Source organism: Anthonomus grandis, chromosome 1 (genome assembly GCF_022605725.1).
Source record: "Anthonomus grandis grandis chromosome 1, icAntGran1.3, whole genome shotgun sequence".
Taxonomy (NCBI): Eukaryota; Metazoa; Arthropoda; class Insecta; order Coleoptera; family Curculionidae; genus Anthonomus; species Anthonomus grandis.
The window spans coordinates 41,800,990-41,826,422 of NC_065546.1; the positions used below are offsets into that span (position 1 = coordinate 41,800,990).

Consider the following 25,433-nt stretch of genomic DNA (forward strand, 5'->3'; position numbering starts at 1 on the left):
AAGATGTTGAACCGATTGAATATGGATAGGCTTAAAACCGTTTTTCCTAAGTGTCTTCCAAACGTCTACATGTGATGCTAATCGAAGTTCTTTTGTAATCCGCCTCGTACTAACACTCGGGTTCTCTTCAGCCATATCCATAACATTTTCTACATTTAGTCCGCCTCTCGTTCAGAATTAATTCTTATGCTTGGAAACATTCCTGTTTCCTGGGCGTTTGCAAAAACTGTCTGAAAAACTTTTCGATTAGGAATTCTTCGATTTGGAAAACCACGTCGGTATTCATCAACAGCACGTAATGCGCTACCATTACAAAAACCATACACGAATAATACTCCCTATGGGTGAATGTGTGAGGCATTACGTAATGGAACCGTTTGCAACGAGGTTTCAGGCTAATCACGCGCAACTGGGATATACACTAAACTAGTTTCAAACTATTCCAAATATTGTGCTAGAACAAACCTAATGATTATATTGTATTATAATAATATGTTTGATTCTTCTGCTTTGTCTCTAAGTGGTATTCCTTTTGGATAAAGTTGATCAACTAATTCCGGTAAAAGGTAATGTTCATAAAAATATTTTAGTTTGGGCAACATTTTAACCCTCCAAAATTCTTCATTACGAGGAATCTGCAAGAAAAACGACTATTAACAACTATAAGGCATAGCTATAATAAATAATGATGTTTCATATTTTAAAAATCATAATACATTTTTCAAAAAAGAAATACATTATGTAGTATGTAGTTAAAGTAAGAGTTAAAATTATACCTTTATCGCAATATTATTGATCTTATAACATTTTTTTTAAATGTCCTCAACGAAAGTTAAATTTTAATACTGTTAAAATTACGGATTATCGGTTGAATGAGAACTTATTAATACAATGATTTACCTTCTATAAAATTAATCCAAGAGGGCTCCATACTACAAAGAAACAGAATTTTCTTTTTGTAACTTGCAACTGTCCCTGGATTTGATAGTAATAGTTGTGGTTCCTTTTTAGATGTAAGGAACCATTTTCAATGATAGCAAATGTAAGTTTTTTTCTCTAATTCCCATTTCAGTACTAATTTTTAAAATTACAAATGGGCATTTAATTTTAATAATTTGAACGAAGACTCGTACTTAGAGATAAACCATTAAATGTTAAGCAGAACATGTTTTTTATGTAAGATACATGTTCGCGCATTTTTCTCGACAGGTACGCAATTATCTTGACGAACAATATCCCGAACGTTGGATTGGCCGTGGAGGACCTTTGCTTTGGCCTACGCGTGGTCCAGACTTAAACCCCATGGACTTCTGTATTTGGGGATATTTGAAATCAATTGTTTATGATAGTCCTATAATTAATAATCTAAATGAACTAAATGTAAAAATTGTAAAATCTGTAAATATGTTAAAAAATAATGAGGATCTTCTTTTTAAAATACGGCAGATATAAGAATTAACAAAAGTCGTAATATTTTTTTAAAAATAATCTTAGGTATTAATTTTATTTTGTTTAGGATTGCATTGCTAAAAATCTAGTAAATTTAAGTCATTCACATATTATGAAAACCTAAAAGTGCGATTATGTTCTAAAAAAGTAAAAACTAACGCGACGAACGCCCTCTACCAATAACACGAAAACTGTATAAAACTCCAAGTCACCGGTCTCAAATAAAAATTTAAGTTCAAATATATTTTAAATATGTGAATAAGTTTATTTTCTTCTTCTTTTCAATATTTAAGCGTATGAGATAGTATTTTCTAAATTGATATTTAATATAAGTGACATAATACCCAAAATAAGTGACTCGTTAATTTTAATGTCAAAACATTTATTTAACCTTGAATTTTTATCTTAAAAAAACAGTACTGTATTTTTTTTATTAAGCAAATATTAATGATATTTTTTAACGTACATCATGTTTAAAAGTTATAATTCAGGTTTAAAATATATTCAGGTCAAAAATGACACGTGTTAAGAAATTGATGCTCTCTTAAAATTTGATCGGTAAAACGATCATAAACTAACAGATTATGAAATGCCTAAAAATACCTATTTACCACAACTATTCGATTCATTATCACTAGTATCAAAAGGCCGCAAAAATATCATTTTTATTGTTCAAAAGTTGAGACGAAAGTAAATAAAACAAAACATCAACAGTATATAACAAATAAAATAACAACAAGAACTACAGTATAATATAAACGCGAAATCGATTTTAGGGTGAGCCAAGTCTTCACCATGCTAATTTTAACACACTCACAAAATTCAAAATTGTTTTAATTATTACCATATACAGACCTATATATTATGGCAGGCATCTTAAGAAATGGTTGATTCTTCGCAACATTATTTCCACGTACAAAAGGGGTGGTCCAATAGCGCCCCAACAAGAAATATAAATTTAAATATTTTTTAAACAAATTTTCAAATGGCACATTTTTAGGCTCAAAAATGCGAAACTTTGCCCTAAATTTAACCATCTTCGTAACTCTTATATTTACCGAGATCCCAATAGTGAGCTAGGAATTTGTAACACGTCGTATAATATATAATATCTAATAAAAAATTACGTTTATAAATAATGGAACGCAATAAAAGTTAATATTTTGATTATATTTGTTGATTTGAAGAAAACTGTTAAATAAAAATAATGAAACGTATAAAATAATTGCATTTCCTATTTTTGAGCGCGCGACTGTGTTTCCTATTTCCGGCCCGTCCACAATTCAATCCCAGCAGCATCGAGAGAATCTCGTATCTTCGTCTGCTTCACGTTATCCGCGCCGAACTTGCCTATCTTTATCTGACAAATATTGATTGTTGAACGGGCTGCCGCGCCGGAGGCTGTGCTGGAAAGACTCGAATCGACCGTAAATATATACGGGGATCGATCACTAAATATCGTAATATATTTTGCAGTTTATTTTAATGCGTATATGTAGTATGTTGATTGTATTTTGTACATTGTACTCAATTTTGGAGCTTGACCAAGTCACTTCACCTAAACTATACCAGGCGTTTTTTGAAATACGTTTTTTACTTTTACGAAAAGTAGCTAAACCTAAATGTTTTTTATCCACAACGTTTCGTTTATTACGACCCATAACGAAAATTTTTAAACAACGACGAAAGTACACAATCAGGAAAGTACAAAACACAATGCACTAATAAAATAAAGGAAAATAATAATTGCGAATATTACTTAGTATAAAATCAAGACTACTTAGCACTACCCGTTTATCGAAACCGTTTCGACCAATGAAAGCTGACCGGCAAATATTGCGCGTCCTAAGAAACAAGAACGGTGTTGCCAGATCTGCCTAAATATCCTATGGAGAGCGAATTTTTAGCCAAAATTATTATTATTTTTTGGGTTAGGTTTTAAAAGAAACCAAAAATGTTTACAACATATATATTTCGTGTGTTATGTTTTATTAGATTTAAGGAACAGGGGATGGTCAATTTTACATTGTTTTAATAAAAAATAAAAATTTTCAACATTGTTTTTTTTGATTTTCAAAATTTTAAATAGCATCCCGCCTACATAATCCAATAAACAATCCCTACACAAAATTTGAGCTTTCTAACTTTTTTTGTCTTGGTACAGGAGCTAACCCCGTTTTACGCAGGTAGACCGCCCTCTTAAAGTTTCATGTTATCCTTCTACTATTCTCACTCGACCATCAAAATAAATTTACCAAATTAAAATATCTACAAAAAAGGAAAATGCAAATTGAGCAACATTAAGCAGCAAAAAATACAAAATTAGATTGGGAATTCTAGGAAGAATCTATTTGACTGAGATTCCACCTTAAAATCCTGGTTAAACCAATACCTCGTCGGTGGCAACCAGCTGATTTCACCGGTTGATTTTAAAACGTGGGGTTTTTTGTACCGGGTTTTTGTCTGAAACGCCTTGTTTACTATCCATGCAACCCAGTGTATCCACCGGTGAATTCTGAAAAACACCAATAGTATACGTGTAATTTAGTGTCCAGGAAAAAAACTCTTCATTTCATTCACGGTCATTGAATAAAATGAAGTTAATTAATTAAGAAATTTAGTATAGTAAGTAGATGAAGTGGGAATGATATAAATTTATTTTAGCGTATCTTGGGTTTTTCGAATAGTTAATAGGGGCAACTTATTATGTCCACTTAATAACTTAAGACAGAAAATAAGGTTTTATTTCATTATCCTCTACTTCTTTTATCGCCACTACACTACTAGATGAGACGAATAAGTAAAATTAGCTTTAACGCCTTCTACAGTTTATCTACGAGACTTCTTAAAACAGATATTATTAAGAATTGCCTCCTCTCGTTTACGCCCTTAAAGCCTCGTTTTCACGAAGATAGTACTCTCGTGAAAGTGCTCTTATGATAGTCTCGATAGTCCTATCATGAAATGATGAGGTGTCTACACGTACACAAAAATATCACGTTAGTAACCATCAATAACAAGATGGCCGACACAGAGTTAATTGCTGCGGTACCTGCTGTTGTTGAAATAATTAAAATAAAACGCAGAAAAAAGAAAAAATCTAAAAAGATATGAGTGAGAAAATGGATAGGCAGGAGAAGTATACTTGGTACTTCTGTAACACTTTTAAAAGAACTTGCTGTAGGAGATCCCAAAAGCTTTTTTAAATTTTTTACGCATGAATGATAAAATCTTTAATACATTAGAAAAAGGTAGGTAAATTACCTTACCTAATATAAATTACCTACCTTTTTTGCCTTACCTAGGTAAAGGCAAAAAAGGTAAGTAAACTTTGAACTGGTTAATAATTAATAATAATTGTAAATTCTAGTTTTAAAAAACGTTTTTTTTTAGATTAGCAGTAAGATACAAAAGAATAATACTGTTTTGCGAATGCCTCTACTAGCAAAGCTAAAACTTCAAATAGCTTGTCGATATCTTGCTACTGGCGACTCACTGGGATCTTTGCAGTTTCTTTACCGAGTGCCAAAGTGTACGATAAGCCAGTTTCTACCAGATGTCTTTGACGCCATATACGAAGTATTGAAAGATTATGTTATAGTATGTAATACTAGGTATTAACGCACAATAATTTTGAATGTCTTTAATTATACAAAACATAAAAAAGTTAGGATATTTAATGAAAGCAACAGAATAATTCGGAACCAGAACAAATCGGACCTTTTGCGATTTATCTTTTTTTTTCTGAACTGACAGAAGAGGTTTCTTCATTTTCCGTAGGCTCTTGCGTCAATTCATCTGATGTGAGCTCCACATTGGCTCGTTTAAAATAAATATATTAATATTTTAATAATTTAGAATTGTTTCAATAAACGTGTTATTATTTTTTAGGTTCCTCAAAGTAAAAATGAATGGAATAAAGTGATAAATGGATTTGAAACTCGCTGGAATTTTCCTAATTGTATTGGAGCAATCGACGGAAAGCATGTATTGGTTCAGTGCCCTCCAAATTCCGGTTCTCAATATTTTAACTAATAACTACAAAGGAACATTTAGCATTGTACTGCTGGCAATGGTGGATCATGCCTATAACTTTACCTATATTGATATTGGTAGTTATGGCAGCAGTTCAGATGGTGGAATATTTGCCAAGTCGTCTCTTCAAAAAGCTATTGAGGAAAATTTATTAAACCAACCTGACGGATCTGTTATCTTAGGAGATGAAGGATTTCCACTCAAGCCATATTTAATAAAACCCTATCCCAGACGAAATCGATTAACTGTTGCCTAGAGAGTATTTAATTATAGACACTGTAGAGCGAGACGTATAGTACAAAAAATGCATTTGGAATCAATTCAGCCCGTTTTCGTGTATTCAGATCGCCAATATCACTTGCTCCTCACACAGTAGTAAAATTAATAAAAGCTGCATGTGTTTTGCACAACTGGATAAGAAAAGTGAGAAATGATACAACAGTTACAGCAGATATTGAGGATCATGAAACAGGACGAATAATTCCTGGCAATTGGCGCAGTGCCAAGTCAAATGGTATAGTTGATTTAAATGCAACATTGCAGCGTAACTATTTGCCTGAAGCTCGGCAAAAAAGAGAAGTCCTTGCTAACTATTTTATAGGGGCAGGGCAGTTGATTAGCAGTATAGAATGATGGAATAGAGAAAAGACTTTAAAATTCATCATCCTTTTTTTGGTCTCGCTATTTGTATAAAAATAATGGAAATAAAACTTACCAAATTAGATTCTGACTCGTTTTCTTCCAAATTATGTCTTAAAAAACTATCAGCTACGGAAAACCATACAAGTTTTGGTTTGTACACATTACAGGCTCCCGTGCCAGTTCCCATAGACTTCTTTATTTTAGCCACTTCTTGATTATATGTACATCTTATGCTCCTAATTTTCTGCCTTAGTTCTTTCAATGTAAAAAGTCCTGATAAGGGCAGCAGAATTTCTTCAGCATGATCCCTCTTCGCTCTGTTTTTAAAGTCGGGAGAGCTTTTTTTCCATAAACATGGTAACCTTTCATATTCTTCCAAAAAATTAAGTATATCAAATTGCCTATTGCTCATTTTTACTTACTTTGCAGTTTTACAATAATTGTTATATTATATGTACGAGTCTATTGCAAAAATCACGTTCCACGTTAAAATTTTAACAAAACAACAAAATATCATGAAAGTTATGCCGAACTATCTAGGCAAGCGAGAGAGTACGAAAGTACTATCGCGATAGCATGATAGCAACTGTCGCGAAAACTATCACCATGAAAACGAGGCTTTAGCAACAAGATTATATGCAAGAGATTCTGCTCTATAGTAAGGAAAAGGGTCGGAGGCGTTGTACAACGCATTGCACGCACGGAAAGATACGTTTCGTTGTTCAATTGCCAAATTTTTACAATTGTAAAATCACAAAATCCTCTATACGGAAAAATAAAAGCAAGTAATATATTCTTATATACTTTTATTGCACATTAAAATAACTTACGAATTACAACTTCACAAGATACACGTATGGAGCTAAATACAAATGATACTGGATTGTTTATTCTTCTTGTCGAGGGATACTTTGATGGTTGCTTGCTTGCAACACCTGGTATGTAAGGCAGTAACACAGGCGGAATGTTAGATATAGCATAACTTTACAGCAGATATGTCTTTTTAGATGCAATGAAATAAATGATAATATAAATGAAAAATACTTATGATCTGTAACCCCATTTATACTATGGCTAAATTGTTAGATATATTGATTCAGAAAATGCTGCCCTTTGTATCTATTTAGACCTGATAAGCTCCCAAATATTTTTAATAAACTTCATGTATATCTTTCTTATTATTAAGGAAGATTTTTGAAGGCAGCAATGATGCCATCCACCTTACAATTTTTAAAAGTAAAATTTATGTTTTATTAGGCGATTCAACTTCGCTTGCTCTTCTACTGGTATCCACATTAGTTTGAGATTTTGAAATTGGTGCAGTTAGCGGTGCATTTTGAGGCTGACTATAGCTTTGGCCTTGATCTGCATAGTACTGATTTTGATCCTGAATATATTGACCCTCGTCAACGTAAGATTGATTAGGATCATATTGCTGATTTAAGTCGTATTGCTGATCGTACTGAACGTTAGGATCATATTGATATTGACTGTCATCATACTGTTGATTTGGATCAGAAGTGTCATAAGACTGTCCGGGTTCCGAAATATATTCGGGATGGTATTGTTCGGGAGCGTATGGAGTGTTAGAATCATATTGAGGCTGATTTCCTTCGTTAGATTGCTGCGGATATTGTTGTTCAATAGGTTCTTCTTGATATTGCGATGAATATTGCTGAGTTGGAGCAGCTGTAGTAGATAGAGTTAGCGGTAGCTGTTCTTGACTAGCTTGTCTTGAGGACATTCGGCTGCGCATTTTGATAGATGACTTGCTTTCTGACTTTTTGAGGTTCTGGGGCTCCTGGAATGATGCAGTAGGGGTGGCTTGTGATGCGGGAAGTGTTCTTTGAGTATTTGTTGCATGTTGATCTTCTGCTACATTTAAGTAAATTATTTAATGGCATTTGAAATAAATTATTTAAGGTCTTAAGAAAAAAATACGGATTACTACAAATTAGTTTCTACAATTAAGATGAATAGGTAAAGGTCTGTATGGTGATGAAAATGAATGTATACTATCTACAAGGGATAGTTATGATGTTAAAAACTGCTGAGTAATGAAAATTTCTTAATACCTGGTAAATTCATCGTGGAATATTGTGTCTGACTAAACCTATTGTTTAATCGATCTAAGCTAGTTTGTAGTTCCCGTATTTCCTCCCTATAAACAAAAAAATATAACACATTAAACACAACATTTAATATTGAATATGGTTACACCAACATTTTAATTATTGAAACCGAAACGATTGAACATTTTTTAAAGATTAACCGCGAGGTGTAAACATATTCTGTTTAAATGTACCTCTTGCCGATTGTCTAAAGAAAAGGAGTCTTGATTAGTTTCCTTTAGGTAGGCCCAAATATGCTCTAATCTAGACATCAGCTCAGTATTCTTCGATCGTAACTTTGCTCTCTCAACTCTAAGAAAATGTTTTTTTAATTCCAATATATGGTATTTTGTAGTAGTCTAAACCAGTGATATGAAGCTCTTGATTTGACTGTTTAACCTGTGGTAAAGTTTGGATGGGGTGTCACTGGTTTAGACAAGTGGAAACAAAGGAGCTTGGCACTTGGTATTCAAACACCATTAATAATTTTAAATTACTTTTAGATCTACTGACCTGCTTAGGTTTCGGCGTTATTTTAAAGTTAATGTCAATTTTAATCGGTTCCTTGCATTTGATTGGCTGGACATTCAGCGAATCGGACGCGCTTATTTCGGATTTTGCGGAAGTTGACGGCTGGTGTTCCATGCCTATCAAATACAAGGAATGCATTACAAATATGTTACCCAAAAATTGTATATTAAAGAAATAAATGACTAAAAATGTTAAATAGTATTAGTCAGTTTGGAAAAGGGTTTATATTATAGCAAGATGAAAGCCATACTCAGGAGATTCCATTTCATCGTATGAAATTGAAAAGTGGGAGTTTCCGTTCTCAAAAAAGCTTGTGCGCATGTCCAATCAAATCAAAAAATAGAAGCCTTCAACTGGAGTCTACTGAGTATGCGCAGGTGCATGTATTTTCTCATAATGGACCAATACACAAACAATCTAGTAATTAATTAGATATATATTTATGTATGTAGAATATCTTACTTATGCTTGTGGCTCGAATCCTCAAGTTTCCGTGTGAGAGCATGACATTCCGATGATAATTTGTCCATGAGTTGATTTTGGGAGTGGATCATGTTCTCTAGCTCGGCTACTGTGGCCGCTGTAACAACCAAGAACATTAATGGCCGTATATATTACAATTTATTGAATAAAACGTCATTTAGATACGAAGCGCGATTGATACACATGGCCAAAATAAAAAACTTTTATTGTAAATATCGAGAAAGCTCCAAAATCAACTCATGTCAAAGAATTTCTCGCGCGGTCCCTTTTGTACCAAAATAGGGATAAACATGCATTTAAAAGTTTAATAAGGAAAGAAAAATATTAGAAAACGAACTCACCATGTCTGTTTTCCATATCCTGTAATAGGGAACCCAGTTCTTTATCACGCTCCTCCTTTTTGGGAGTTGGAGGAGGTAAAGCCATAATTTCTCCTGATCTTGGAGTTACTGACTTGGTACGCTCTTCGTTGAGGGCAGTATTAAGGTTTATCTACAATTCAAAGGATTTAATCTGACATAAAGCAGAGATCTGGATGGTACATTTCGTGTATATCCTAATACAGATAGATATTATAAGATACATTAGATATTATTGATATATTAGATATTTTTTTACGGATACCTCAAAAGCCTTCTATACTCTATACTTACTTCTTTCTCTAGAGCGGCCACTTGTTCATTTAACCGAATATTCTCTCTTCTACTATGAATCAAGTCAGCATCGGCTCTATCCATTCTTTGCCTCAAAGATTGTATCTCTGCTTGAAGTCTTGTAATCTCCTGTTTGTACTGTCGTTCAGTTCTTTCATTGGCCATATTTAAAGAAGAAATTTGTTGTTCAAGAGCACTCTTTTCTGCCCCAGTGACTCCAATATCTGACTGCAGGGTAACTACGAAAAAAACCGATATGAGCAACATCATTGTAAGTCAGTAAATATAATTACGTATTTTGGTCTGCATGTCCTTTTTCAGTTCGTCAATTAAAGCCTGTTTTTGGGTACATTCCCTTCTTAGGTCAGCATTTTCTCTTCTTTGCTTGTCTAGTTCAAGTTGAAGTTTGTTAGTAGTTTCCCATTGAACACCGACTTCAGCAGTCAGCTGCTCAATTTGCTGAGAATAACGTCGTTCAACTGCGGATCTTTCATCTGATACTCTACGACTCTTTAATACTAGGTTATTATTACTTGCTACATTAAAAATCAAAATAAATACTAACCTGGTCAGCAATAGTATCCCTCAACTTCATATGCTGTCGCTCTAATTCGTCTTTGAGTCTTCGAATTTCCAACTCAGCGGCATTTTTTTCATATTGAGCTTGCTCAGCAACGTCTAAGCTTCTTTTTACCTGATCACAAGTGTCGTTCTCCTTGTTTCTTAGGGTGGCCAGGGCTGACTGAAGAGCTTTTAGTTTAGTTAAAAGTTCTTCTTTTTCCCTGCAAAAATATTTTTAATTTAATAATTCAAAGTAACCGTCGCATTATAGTTTATGACTACTTGTCTTAATTTACTATACTGCACATGTCACCGATGCAAACAGATACAGAATTGTTAATACAGTTTTGGCATAATAAATTGAGGTATTTGTAGGCGCAGGCGTTTGTATAGAGGTGAGTTTAGGCATAATACCTTCTGACAAAAGTTAACTGATAAAAGTTATTGTCAACTTACCTGTTGCAGTTATCAAGTTGACGCTTAAAATTCTCGTAACTATTTCCTTCCAATAAAGTGCCTTCCGACATCTTTTTTCTTAGTTGTTCATTCTCTTCTTGTGCTTTTTTCAGGTCGATTTTTGCTTGCGTTAGCTGCGCTTCCAATTCCGAAATTCGCGATTCAAACACTATTGCCGGTCCATCCATAATTCGGGTTTTTTTAATTTTCTTCGGGGACTTATGTTTGTCCCCTAATTCTAAGTCGGTCTCGGTTTCTGTCTCGGTTTCCAAGTGTTCAAATACGGACTTAATCAGTTTAGATTTTTGTCTTTCGTGTAAATTCTCATTTTCGCTGATGACATCTTTTACTTTGGACAGCAAGGAAGATAATTCGTCCTTAAATAATCAGTTGTGCACGTAACCACATTATTAAAATATTATTTTATTACCCGGCAAAATCTCGATTCTTTTTCGAGCTGCTCAATGTAATCTTCTTGTCTTTCAATAAAAGACATTAGTTCCGGAGGTGCAGCGGTAGGATGTAGTTCCACCTTTGATGGCTCCCTTAATAAAAAATAAATTAAATAATGTACTCTATTCGCGATATCTGTGTTCTTATCAGGTGAGTATGGATTCTGAACCTTTGATCTCACTCCAACTCAAGTTCAGATCATCATTCTGACGTTAATAAATTTTTTAAGGTAAGAAAGTAACGTTTCAGAGTAATAAACGTAATTTTTAGGTTATAGAACATATTGATAAGTAAAATAAGATTAACGACTTTAAGACGTAATTTTCCTATCTGGGTATAAAGGTTCACTTACTGATGAGGTAGGGATTTCTCAACAACAGATTCACTCCGCAACGTTCCCACATTGCTTTTTAATGGTGGATAATAATACTTTTTGGGGGTAATGGGATTAAAACTATAATTATAATGAGGCCTTCTTGAAGTTCTGCTTGCGCCACTTAGAATTGACTGATTATCTGTTTCTTCGCCAGCGCTATCTAATTCTCTTATTGGTCTGGAGGAACCATAAATCCTAAAAATTGTTTTTAAACAAGAAAACTAAATTTTAATTAGTATGGGAAACCTTCTAGTTGGTATGTAACTTTCAGCCATGAGTATCCTCAATCGACCTACTGCTTCACGATAGGCTGTATCTGCATAATCCGGCTTCCTTCTGATATCCATTTTTGGTTGGGTAGTTGACTTTCTAGGAATTAAAAAAAAGATATATTTTTAAAGGCTTGAGATTGATGGTTTAACTTTTGACTTGACTTTTGTTATAAAGTAGGATCAAAATCAGATGTTATTTTGAAGAATGATAAAATATTCTTAACATAAGTCTAGTGGAAAGGCCATCTATACTTGATGTTAATCTTTTGGTAGGTACGATTGGCATGCGATCATCTTTTGACGGTAATGTTTATCTGCTTACCTAAATTATTTAAAATTAATTAAATCATAGGAATAATGGAAATATTCTTCTGGTAGCTGCCTTTAACAAGTGCAAAGCAATATACTTACAATAGACTGATAGTTTAAGGCCCCGTTGACCAGCAGAAAATGCTAATTAAGTTTTAATGATTTTTTCCCCCTTGTCCACTTATGTTTGTATTTACTACTAACTTAATCAATACTTACGTTGCATGTTAGTTTGTACATTTTTTCACAAAAAATTACAATTAATAAAGTATTGTCTTTAGACCTTTTCTCAAATTCATCAAATATCCACCTCTAATGCTAAGAAGCATGCGATCCTGCGTGCTGACAATCAAATATGTTTTTTCGATAAAGTTATCTAAGGAGGTTGCCATAGAAACGAGTTAGTGTAAAACTGTACCCTGGTATTATCATTCTTATAATATTTTTATAAAATGTTACAAAAATATTAGGTTTATTGACGTTAAAAAATAGTAAAACCGCAGTTTTATGATATTTAAAAAACCAGATTTGGAAAATAATTATGTTTCTTGCTGCAACGGAAAGAATGAAGATTTATTATATTTTTATTTACTTTATAAAACAGAATGGATTATAAGCTATTTTGTTTGTGTTATACGAAGTATCTGGAAGGTAGGTGCAATCCTTCAAGAAGATGATAGCTAATCTAATTTGTGTGACCAGGCGTCTATAGGTCGAAATCCATTCTTAAACTTTTTATTGCGTTTAACTTTTTCATTTTATCCAATAAATACCCATATTTTACACTCAGGTATTCAGTTCGAATATGAGGGCTTTAAATCGAAATTTTTTAACGTAACGTCGGGTGTGCCACAAGGCTTGAACCTATGTCCGCTCCTGTTTAGTTTTTTTATAAATGACTTGATTGAGTCACTCACTTGTCATAGGCTGGCTTTTGCCGATGATTTGAAGCTATATTTAAATGTATATGGATTGGAGGATTGTGTTTTTCTTCAGAACTGCATAAATACATTGGAGGTATGGTGCGCTGTTAACAGGTTAGGCTTGAATGCGGCTAAATGTAGTGTGGTCAGTTACTCTAGATCAAAAACACCCTTAAATTTTGATTACTTTATTAATGATACTATTTTGAGTAGATTAGAACAAATTACTGATCTTGGTATCACCTTTGACTCTGAATTTACATTCGTTCCACACTTCAACAACATAGTCAAGTCAGCCCTGAGAAGGATTGGGTTCATAATTAAAAGTTTTCAGAGTTTTACTTTGGAATCTACATTAAGACTGCTTTTCTGTTGCTTTGTGAGATCAAAACTGGAGTTTGGCTGAATTATATGGAATCCGCTCTATCAGAATCATGTTGGTCTGCTTGAATCTGTTCAGCGTAGATTTGCTAAGTTTTTATTAGAACTATTGGAACGCTTCAATCTACATCCATTACATTTCAGAAGAATGATCTTCTCTGTAAAATTCCTGCATGGGTTACTGAATGGATTCATTTATAGTCCTGTACTTTTTTCTGGTGTACGTTTCATGGTGCCTAGGCTTAATGCTAGATATCCCCTAACATTCTTTCTGTCAAGGCTTCATACTAACATCCTGTTGAAATCGCCGCTATGTACAATATGCGCTATATTTAATCGGATCTGTCACATGTGTGATATAAATTTCTCTCCGGTTCATGTGATTTTCGATATCTTGGTGGATCATTACTCTTGGGATTAAGACTCGTGTGTTTAAGTTGTAGTTAGTAGGTATATTGCAGTTAATTTAATTTAATTTTGTTGAATATGTGATTATCTTTTATAAATAAAATTTTTATAGTTGGGTTTTTATATCATATTAATAGTTATTTGTTTTTCTTCAAACTATATTTATAATTGCTTTGCAACTGTTTCCTATTATTGGGCAAGTTGCCTGTTGGAAATAAAGACTTATTATTATTATTATTATTATTATAAAACAGCAAGTGCTATTATTGATATCATAAGTTGCAAAGTTCATTTTGTTTTTTCTAATGTTTATTTAATTAAATGCCATGAATTCCACGTATCTGTATTAACTGAGAGAAAAAAATTAACAAAACATTCAAACGTGAAAAATAATTATAGACTTGGAATATAGGACTTTGCCTGAAAAAAATTAAATAAAAATAATTTCGGTGTTCAAACCTTTTTCAAATATGCTTAGTTACTGTCCCTTATTTCAAGTTCATGCAGGTGTCTGGCCAATTCTCAGAGTTAGAGCCTCTATTGTGGGACAATTTCAAGCTTTAGTGCTTAATAAAACAAAATGTAATCCGCCATTTCTAGTAATTCGTATCTATAATCATCATCTCTTCTTTCATTCTGTCAAATGCCTGATTGGTTCTGCCAATCAAGTCTACCTTCGGTCTAGCCGATGTTGCGTATACAAGCTCCTTTGCCCGACCCCAGATGAAAAAATCTCACATTTGCCGATCCAGCCCTCTGGCAAGGTCCAATGCGCTGGATTGGAAGATTATTGGACTTTCTCGTTCAAAAAAGTGTAGTTTCCGCTAGATAACCGGTGATATCATTTTGCAAGAACTGCAATAGTTTGTCTAAATGTTCTGGTAGATAATGTGCCCCAATAAAATCAATGTTGTTTTTCGAGTGCGGATTTGCATTCTTTTAATATGCTCTCTCGAAAATTTGGCCTGGTCTGTCCACAAAATACTTCTTAAAAACAACGGTTCTTCGATGTCTATGTTTAATAAAAAGCGGCAAAACTAGATTCTTCTTGCTGAGTCCTCTTCGTTTAAGTCCTGCACTTATGGTCATACCGTGAGGGGATACACCTTCCATCTAGATCTCCAACTACTTTTTTGACTCTTGGAATAGGCTTGCAGTATTTGCACGTCATATTTACATGAGCAGAGTTGACACTGTGTAGCAGGTTGTTGCCTATGTCAACTCCACTATAAGCTGACGAAAAGTGTTTTGAGATTCCCTGAAGTTTAATAATCTTCGATCTACATAACGCTCCTCGTACAAGCACCGCTCCAAAGCTCCATTACCGTCAGATCGTCTATACTTGACAATGTCGATGGATTGTTCATTGGTAAATGCCGTTTCACAATAGTGGATAATAAAATGTAAAGAACGATAGCAGGTGCCAAGCAATTAAAGACTAAAAACACTTTTTTTGGTTAAAACTAAAACGCCCTTATAGTGCAAAATGCTACCAGCTTAGGAAAACTTTAGTTTACATGAGCTACTTCACGGGGCAATATTTTTAAAAAGATTTGAACAATAAAAGTCATTTTATTTAATTTAATTTAAGCATCAAACAAAGTATTTTATGTCAACTCGACAATTATTTTTCACGTTTCAATGTCTCTATTGTTTTTCGCAGTTAATAAAAATGCTTGGAATTGATGATATTTGATCTATAAACATTAGAAAAAATAAAATAACTTGCGCTGTATTACCGATTAAGTGTGAAATTTTGGTATTTTTTTGGAAAAAGTGAAGTTCTAATAAAAATTTTAAAAACGGATTTTAACCTAGACATATTTTATAATAAATTCAATTTACGGCGGAGTGCAATAATAAATACTCCGTATATAGAAAACCAACACGGACCGATAATGTCATTACTGCAAAATGAAACCATTTCTTTGGTCCTCAACTGGCAGCTTTTCTCGCATTAATTCTTAGACTCTTTACGATCCCCCTTTCACCTTTGGAATTCTCCAAAGAGCAGAACACTATCTATCAGATTGCAATTAACAATGGGTACAAAAAGTCTTTAATAGACAATTTGATTAGAAAAAAGTTCAATAAAATGTTATTTCAGTCTCTCTCCAATGAGCCCCTTGGTCAAACCATCCATCCTTACCAACCTCCGAAATATGTAAAAGAATCTCCTTTATTGGTCCGATTTCTTTAAGAAGAGGTAATTTATTTAAGTCCATAGACAACAATATAAAAGTTGTGTATAAGTCCTTTCAAAATATAAGAAGCCTTTGTTCAAGATTAAAAGTCTTTGTAAGCCCATTAGAAGGCAGTGGCGTTTATCTTTTATCATGCGACTCTTGTCCAGCCAAATATGCTGGTCAAACCGGCAGAAATTTCAAATTAAGAATTAAAGAACATTTCAATTCAGAAGTCGCTTAATGATAAAAGATCCGCCTTTGGAATGCACCTAAGAGAAACAGACGTAATCCTATAATACAGACGACAATTTCAAAGTTTTGCATAATCTAAATAAAAGCAAAGAATTAAATATACAGGGTGTTACTTAAAGGTATGTCATAATTTAAAAGGGACATTCCTGGACCGATTTTAAGTCGAAAAGTTCATATAAACACGGGTCCTAAAATGCTTAGTTTTTAAGATACAGGGTGTTAAAGTTTTATTATTTTTTTCGTTTTTAATAAATTTTTCAAATACGGTTTAAAACGGATCTTAAAACGTGAATTGTACTAGTTAAAAAATGGTAGATTATTCTAATTTGGAAATGACGCAAATGCATTTCCTTTATGGACTTGCCAATGGTAATGCCATGGAGGCGCGGCGTTTGTATCAAGAAAGGTATCCTAATCGCGCTGTCCCAGATAGAAGAATATTTATAAACATTCATCGTCGTCTGGCTAAATCTGGAAGTTTTAAGGCTAATTCTGCCGAGGGAAGGCCCCGTACAGTTAGGACACCGGCAGTTGAAGAGGCTGTCCTACATGCAGTCGAAGAGGATCCAACCACAAGTGCACGAAAAATTGGTATGGTATTGAACATCTGCTACAAGACGGTATGGGAAATTTTAAGGGATTCTTTGTTATATCCTTTTCACATACAAAGGGTTCAGGTATTGCTTCTTAGAGATTATGAACCGCGTACGCAATTTTGTAGATGGTATCTCCAAAAAGTAACACAAAATCCTCAATTTAGTGCGAACATCTTGTTTACGGTCGAAGCTAATTTCTCCAGAAATGCAATAATCAAATTCCATAACAATCATTACTGGGCTCAAGAAAACCCTCATGCGATTACAGAGACAAATTTTCAGGAACAATTTTCAATAAATGTTTGGATCGGTATCGTATCCGATCATTTAATTGGACCATCTTTTTTACCAGGACGCCTTAACGGACAGAATTATTGTAATTTTCTCCAAAATGATTTGCCTTTGCTTCTCGAAGATGTTCCTCTTCAGTTACGGCAACAACTTTGGTTTATGCATGATGGTGCTCTTGCCCACTTTAGCATATTGGCTCGTGAGCATTTAAATAGAGTCTACCGAAATAAATAGATAGTCCGTGGAGGACCACAGTTTTGGCCACCTAGATCACCTGACTTAAATAGCCTAGATTTTTTTTTGTGGGGACACCTAAAAACTTTGGTTTATCAGACACCAATTGTGACATTAGAAGAACTAAGAAATAGAATTATTGACGGATGTGAAACTATACGAACAAAGCCTGCATAGAGGCAAGAGGTGGTAATTTCCAACATTTGTTGTAAATTATGAATGTATGTATTGTATTTAATTGTTGTTGCTTTTTGTTCACCAGTTTGTAAAAAATAATAAACGTAATTGTATAAACAATCAAAAATAATCATTAATGTCAGTGTCATAATGTTTACAACAACAAAAAAACAGTTGCTGGCAACGAGCAAAGCTTGATTTATTTCCATAATTTTTAAAGATGCATTTTATGCATAAAAGACGTTTTTTTAATTAACGATTACACCCAAACGGTAAGATTTACAGCAAAAGTCATGGAGGAATTTTTTGTTTATAACTGATTGGTAATTAAGACAAAATCATAATTTTTTTCGTAAGTCAATGGCGTAGTATTTTTTTTGTAAAATTGTATTAAAAATTCATCATAGCTACGCCACTGGTTGCTAAAAAAAAGTAGGTGAACATCTAAAAAATGTGTTTTTATGCCATAATATCCTGTGACAAAATTCAGTTCAATATTTTAAACCTTATTTGAAAAATTTATTAAAAACGAAAAAAATAATAAAACTTTAACACCCTGTATCTTAAAAACTAATCATTTTAGGACCCATGTTTATATGAACTTTTTGACTTAAAATCGGTCCAGGAATGTCCCTTTTAAATTATGACATACCTTTAAGTAACACCCTGTATTAGAAGTAGCAAATCTAGAAATAAAAACTATAAGAAAAAACAAGTTAATTTGTCTGAACGAAAATATTAACGCCCACTACCGAGAAGCGGCCAAGATTGTAAATTTATTTAAGTAGTTTACTACATTCCTGTAAATTTATCGTTTTTAAAATGATCTTTTAGTCGCGTTTAATCCTAGATGTCTCTATTCGTACTAGTATAAAATATAAGTTTTCCTGTGTTTTTAATTAATTTATTAGTTTAACAACACCCTTTTATATTTTTACTTACATAGTTTTCCCTTGACAATGGTTTAACAACCGAAACGCGTTGGAATTAGATCAGCTATATATCGCCTATTATACCTACCTTCCGAACACCTTTTATAATGTTACTCACCTGCTTTTTTTTCGTTTTTCATTAGAAAGAGCTGATAGGGGTCTATTGCTATAAAGAGACTTCACTGCTCCCAGTTTAGGTCGTACCAAATAACTGGTTGAGGGGCGCTGCTTTTTTAAGGTGGTACTTCCTGTTGTACTGAACATTATACAGCTGTTTCCTATAGTAAATTGATTTTAAAAATAACACAAGTTTAGATATAAGGAAAACTTGAAGAAATTCTTAATCTCCAGATCTAACCTTAAAAATTCTATGGCATAGAAATAGGATTATAAGAAAAAATTTTCAGTAGAAATTTCATTTATGAATACTTGTTGGTAGTGAACAACAGAAACAACTGCAATCATGTAATATAAATATAACTCATTGAATGCCAATTTATCGTTTTAAATCATCTACTAAACTTACCTTTATGAAAGTTTCTATTTCTTGGTAGTCGTCTTTCTTTTAGATGATATGGCTTCCTATGCTGAATCGCTACTAAATGTCCCTCCAAACGAAAAAGCCTTTTATAACTTTCTCCAATAAATGGCTTATCTAGAGCAATGCAAAATGCGAAAATTGCTTTGGGAGCCCCAGAAATAAATTTTCCGGAGACACGCTATGCACCGCCTAGCACTGGAATCGTTGTTATACTTGTTTTATGGATTTGCAGGAATAAGCTTGGTCTGTATATTAAAGGACCGATAAATAAAAAAACGATTTTGATAGCATTAGGGAAAAAAGGAATTTTCAGATCATGAGTCTCAATAATTAGTTAATTTGAAAGGCATCTTAATGATGTCATAGTTATACTTATTTGTGACGAATATTTTTAGATGAGTTCTTATTAACTCCATAGGGTTCAAGTTTAATTCCAACTTTTTCATATTTATTAGATAACTTTTTTTATTAATATTAAATAAAGAAAACAGAATAACATAATAAGATGATGATAAGCAGGAAGTGATGTAACTTCCTTAAAATTTTTAAGGGTATCTTATAAATCTATTTTGAGCCTATTAGCATATATACTAAATAGCTATATAAAAACGCTTTATTTTTTTAATTTCAAACCTCTTATTTTAATTTGAAAACGTTTATTACAACCAATAAGCGTTTCCTTTTCTATAGTGCCAGTTGTCTGTAAAGGATGCCCAGACACAACCGTTTCCTCTCCCGTCGTAAGGATTCTTGCTCTCACTGCTAAAGCTTCCTTCTGACTAGGGAGAATTTCGCGGATTTTTGACAGAACGTGTCCAATCCAGATTTAAAAATATTCGCGGCGGGAAATTTTAACTTTTTTGCGACGTTGATGTTTATTTATCGATCAAACGAACTTTAGGAAGTTCGATCGAAATTATATGAGGCGCTTCATTCGAATAGATTACTATATAATTATTCACTATATAGTACCGCTTCCGGTGCTAGGTGGCGCCAAGTGTAAAAGTCAGAAAAATTTATCTGACAGGTCTTCCACTTACCGATACGGCTGTCAGCCATCACTAAGTTTAAAGAGAAAAAAAAATAAAAGGAAAGGGGGATTTATGAATTAAATCCTAATTATTATACAATAAATAATTATTCATTGTTTGAATTCTGGGTGGGAAGTAATCTATTCGAATGAAGCGCCTCATATAATTTCGATCGAACTTCCTAAAGTTCGTTTGATCGATAAATTATATTTCGGCGCTTCATTCTTCATAGATTACTATACAATTATTCACTATGTAGTTGTTTGAAGTCTTATTTATTTTGTTTGTTGGTCAGACTTTAGAAAATTCTTGTGGAGAATAACACATTCTTATATCTAGTTATAATTTTTATTCCTAGACTTAAGTGTTCATACATTTAGCAAAAAGGAAATAAAAGTATTCCACTAACAGTTTGCTTACAAAACTTTAACAAAATTCTACTTTCTTTTAGAAAATTAAATAAATATTCTACCGTAATGTTTTCCTATATACTTCCTAATAAAAATGATTGCTGAAGTACAAGAAAACAGTTAATGCAACATAGTGATTCACACAAAAATAGTATAATAGAAAGGTGCATAAATCACAATAACGCACCTATAGGGTAACTTTTCCTCTGCGATTGATTAGTACCTCTGCAATGTTGTCCGTTGTCTTAACTATAGGCCTGTTGTAGAACTTAGCAAAAGTATCTGAAGTTTCTGTCCAGCTTGCAGTTTTACGGATGAAATTTATAGGTACACCTCTCTTGAATGCTGAGGATGTTGAGGCATGTTTAATAGAGTAAGCTGAGAAAATATTTGTGTTGATTCCAGCTTTTGTTAAGGAGTCCTTTACCCATCTGCTTAATGTCTGACTAGAAACTCTATTAAAAGGAGCAGAATATGAAATGAAAAGGTATTCATTGTTGATCTTCCGTGCTGAAACTAAACAGAGCTCAGGTTGTTCAGTGAATGTTTTAAATTGAAGACAAAGTCGAGTCTTATTTGGGCCAGAGGTCTTAATAGCATCAGAGATAAAAATAAGAACCTCAGCTTCATTTGTGAAAATGATATTTTCTACTTTAATCAGGCCAAATGTTTGAAAACGTTGAGCCGTAATTAAAGCCAAAAGAGATATCAACTTTTTTGAGAGCAACTCAAGAGATAAAATTTCCTTAGGGTGAAGATTTCTGAGGTAATTTAGTAGTACCTGGGGATCCCAAGTTATATTGTATCTAGGAGTCTGTGGACGTAGTTTTTAAATGCCTCTTATGTACCTTTTTATTAAGGGGTGTTTACCTAAACTGCCTGGCCTTATTAAGGCCAAGGCCGAACAGAAATTGTTAAATGACCCATATTTAAAACCTCTTTGTTTAAAAAGGAATTAAAAAAACTGTATCACTTGAGTAGGTGTTGCCCTGAATACAGGAATATTCCTCTCTACAGAATATTTCGGCTATATAGACTTGTTGTGCGGCAGCTTTTATCAGCCAAATTATGATCAGTTGAGATATATGAAGCATGAATCCATACATCTTTTTGTTCACACCATTTCCAGATCTTTTGGGCTACTTTATTTAATAAATGGTTTCTTACACTACCCATATGATTTATGTAAAATATTGCTGTGACATTATCTATTCTAAGTAAAACATTACAAGATCTTAATTTAAAAGCAAAACATTTTAGCCCAAAATATACTGCGAGGAGCTCTAAAAAATTAATATGGTTCTTTTTCTCTGCCTCGCCCCAAAACCCATGTGGCTCCTCCCTTCCTGAGTAAGCACCCCAGCTAGAGCTTGAAGAGTCTGTGTAAATTTCTAAGGAATAATTATCTTCTCGAATATTTTGCCTAGCCTTTGGAATATTATCAATCCACCAATTAAGGTCTTCAGCAATAATACTTGGATTAATTTTCATATAGAAATCATAGTTTTGATTTGATACTTTGAGGGCAAATAATATTTCTTTTTCTAAATTTTTAAGATGTTAAAGGCCATATTTTAGGGTTTAGGCCATATATTAGGGGGTTGGAAGGGTAGAAACTAATAAACCAATTAAATGGGCAAAAAAACTAATTTTACAAAAAGTGAGTGTCTTAAATTTTTTTATCTTCCTAATAATTTTTAACCCTTTCTCAAGAGGTAATTCTATAGAAAATTGTCTAGAATCAAGAATAAATCCCAAAAAGCGACATCTTGTTTGTGGCTCTAATGAGCTTTTTTTATCATTAATCAGAAAACCAAAATATTTTAAAAGTTCTAAACATCTAAGAGAATCCTGTCTATTTTGCTCTTTTGTTTTGGACAAAATTAATAGATCATCAAGGTAAATAATACAGCATATGCCCCTTTTATGTAAATATGAGATAACTGGCTTCATAACCTTGGTAAATATATATGGTGCACTAGACAACCCAAATGGTAGACAGTTGAATTCACAAAGTTTCTCATTAAATTTAAATCTGAGATATTTTTTACTAGATTGATGCATAGGAATTAGGTAGTAGGCATCCTTCAAGTCTATGGTTGACATAAACCAATTCCTTTGCATTAATTTAACAGCTGTTCGCCAGTCATCCATTTTAAAATGATTCTTTTTTATATGTACATTTAATCTTTTTAAATTAAGTATGAATCTTTTTTTGCCATTAGGTTTTTTAATCAAAAAAATAGGTGACAAAAATTGTCCTTTAATGCTCTTACATAGGCTAACTGCACCTGAGATTAACATATCATTGATTACCTGACTTAATTGAGTTTTTTCAATGTTATTAAACCTCTGAGCATATGTTTTTGATGACATTGTGAAGTTGCCATTAAAATTAATTTTGTACCCTTTTATCCAATTTAAAACTAAGGGATTAGGGTCTAGGATGTACCAAAGATGTGAAAAAGCCTTGAGATGACCTGCTAAGATACTAACCTTTAATATTTCTGTCTTGTTGGTCTGTGCCTGTAGGTCACATTCTGCTGAGATTTTTGCCCCTGATGTCTGAACTTCCTCGAGGAACGAGACGGGCCTCTCCAGTTTAAATGGTCTGCCTCTTAAACAGTTCTTCTGGGATTTCTTGTTAAACCAGATTTTGTGGCTTTTAAATCTCTACTGTTTTTTTTCTAATTCTCTTGCAGTTTTAATTTTATCTGCAAAATCAGAAGCAAATAACTGAGTCTGGGGTCGTTTTAACCACCACTTGCCGAAGGGAATCATCTAGGGATGGTATGATAGCATACCTCCTAGATATTGATACATAATGATGTAAATCAGTTAGTAATTTGCCAGTATCTGATAGTTCAGTTATAATGGCTTTAAGTTGATTGTTACTTTCTTGACCTAGGATTTTATTTAATGATGAACCCAAGGCTGCTAAAAAAGCTCCTAACTGAGATTGAATAATAGCTAAATACTTATCTTTTTTGTGTCTTGTGATAAAATTTTTAGAATTTCCTCATTTAGATCTGGGGCTTCTAAGGTTTTTAAATTTTTGGGTACAATATATTTTTTAGTTAGATCTAGTCTTTCTTGTTTATCTAGGCCACATTTAATTATGTTAGACCATCTAGAGACCAGGGCTGGGTGTAGTTCAATGCCCTTGCTTATAGTGTCATTGGGGTCTGTGTCTAAGTATTCAAGAATGTCATCTTTCAGAGTTAGAAACTGTTCTGCATCCTTGTCTGGGTGGATGACTAGGATCTCCTCTCTATTGACCACCTCAGGGTCTATTGTTCTGCTGTGCACTTGCACCTGCTCGGTGATCTTGGAAGGTCTATGATTAGGTTGGTCCAGCTCACTCGAGTCTAGACGCCTATACCTCTTACGTGGATGGATAGGGGTTCGGGGCTCCTGCTCACTCGAGTCAGGGCTCCGCGAAATCCAGTCGCGTCTTCGAGGACGCGCTGAATGTTCTGAACACGAGTCGGATGATCTAGATCGGCTTCTTTTTGGCCTGCCTCTAGATTTAGTATTTCCACGTGTTGTTTTAAGTATGAGTTGCTCAATACGCTTCATACGGGCGTCGAGGTTATGGAAAGCCAGCGCTGATTCCCTTGAATCGGAGCCAGAAACTGACCTTTTTCGGTTCCTTGAACCCTTTCCCATTATGCTGAAAGAAATTAATAACGTTATTACTGAAAATTACAACTTACTCCTTGGATTTGAGCTGAAATTTATTTGTGGAAAAATTCACTTGTTACGACCCAAGCGCCAAAAACCATAGATAAAGAATATATATTGGGTTAAAATTGGCCAAAAACGAAAGTGATCATAGATAAAAGGGGTTTAAAAGTGAATGCTGTAAAAAAAGTGATGGCTGACAGCCGTGTCGGTAAGTAGGAGACCTGTCAGATAAATTTATCTGACTTTTACACTTGGCGCCACCTAGCACCGGAAGCGGTACTACATAGTGAATAATTGTATAGTAATCTATGAAGAATGAAGCACCGAAATATAATCCAGATTTAAAAATATTCGCGGCGGGAAAGCTTAACTTTTCTGCGACGTTGATGTTTATTTTGGGAAATATCATAATTTAGAATTATTATTTGTTGATGTTTTGTGGTGTGTTACAACAGTTACTGTTAGCCGTTTGCACTTATAAAAAGATAATTTAGTAATGAATTATTATTTACGAAGATCTGTGTGAAGACATGCCATTTTTTTATTTCATATGTTTTATAAAAACCGTAGGCCTGCCACCTCCTGGAGTCTCACCATCAGTCTGCTGTACCTGAAAATGTTGGCACAGGGAACTAATTTTGAACATTTTATTACAAATGTCACAATAAGTCTACAAAACACCAGAAATTGTTATTTATGGCCTTACATAATGTATCTTATGTTACTTAGGTCTTCGTATTCCATTATTGATTATTGTTCTTGTACTTTATTATTTACGTTAGTTTTTGCAAAGAGGTCACCACAAAACAAATAGTTGAAATCTTTGAATAAAAAAACAACCGTTTATTGTTTACTATTTAAAGGTTAAAATAAATAAGGCCTAACATAACAAAGAATAAACTGAAACTTTTTTGCGAATATCCGCCTTTTCGCGTAGACGAATTTCACTTTTATGCGTATGGGTAAAATATGCGAATTTGCCAGATAAAAATTGGCTGTCAAAAACCCCGATATTCGCCCTGCCCAGGATGAAGCCTAACACTAATGTCAATG

General features: G+C 33.5%; 1 protein-coding gene across 16 annotated transcripts; it reads right to left on the reverse strand.

The window, feature by feature from the left end:
• Positions 1 to 6,915: 6,915 nt before the first annotated feature.
• LOC126739277 (serologically defined colon cancer antigen 8 homolog) lies at positions 6,916 to 24,464 on the reverse strand. 16 transcript variants are annotated; one of them, XR_007661594.1, is made up of 15 exons: positions 19,238 to 19,715; positions 18,830 to 18,989; positions 11,997 to 12,119; positions 11,727 to 11,945; positions 11,352 to 11,466; positions 10,922 to 11,298; positions 10,470 to 10,686; positions 10,198 to 10,414; positions 9,905 to 10,143; positions 9,593 to 9,743; positions 9,231 to 9,348; positions 8,751 to 8,884; positions 8,432 to 8,549; positions 8,202 to 8,287; positions 7,949 to 8,001 (listed from the first exon to the last, which is right to left on the reverse strand). XR_007661594.1 is itself a non-coding variant. In XM_050444903.1 (14 exons), the coding sequence occupies exons 3-14, from the start codon at positions 18,973 to 18,975 to the stop codon at positions 7,370 to 7,372; spliced, it is 2,640 nt and encodes an 879-aa protein (XP_050300860.1). In that variant the 5' UTR covers positions 18,976 to 18,989; positions 19,238 to 19,447; positions 24,410 to 24,464; the 3' UTR covers positions 6,916 to 7,369. The 16 variants fall into 16 exon arrangements, 5 of the variants coding, with proteins under 5 accessions (XP_050300860.1, XP_050300867.1, XP_050300851.1 ...); XM_050444903.1 differs by lacking the exons at positions 8,432 to 8,549; positions 8,751 to 8,884 and adding an exon at positions 24,410 to 24,464 and having other exon boundaries at positions 6,916 to 8,001; positions 19,238 to 19,447; XM_050444910.1 differs by lacking the exons at positions 8,432 to 8,549; positions 8,751 to 8,884 and adding an exon at positions 20,881 to 21,523 and having other exon boundaries at positions 6,916 to 8,001; positions 19,238 to 19,366.
• Between the last annotated feature and the right edge of the window lie 969 nt (positions 24,465 to 25,433).

Excerpts from the sequence above, each read along its gene's own strand:
- LOC126739277 (XM_050444903.1), bottom strand. The coding sequence starts at position 18,975 with ATGTTCAGTACAACAGGAAGTACCACCTTAAAAAAGCAGCGCCCCTCA. Across the intron at positions 11,946-11,996 it reads AGTTACATACCAACTAGAAG|GATTTATGGTTCCTCCAGAC; the intron begins GTTTCCCATACT and ends AACAATTTTTAG. Across the intron at positions 9,349-9,592 it reads GGATATGGAAAACAGACATG|CGGCCACAGTAGCCGAGCTA; the intron begins GTGAGTTCGTTT and ends TGGTTGTTACAG.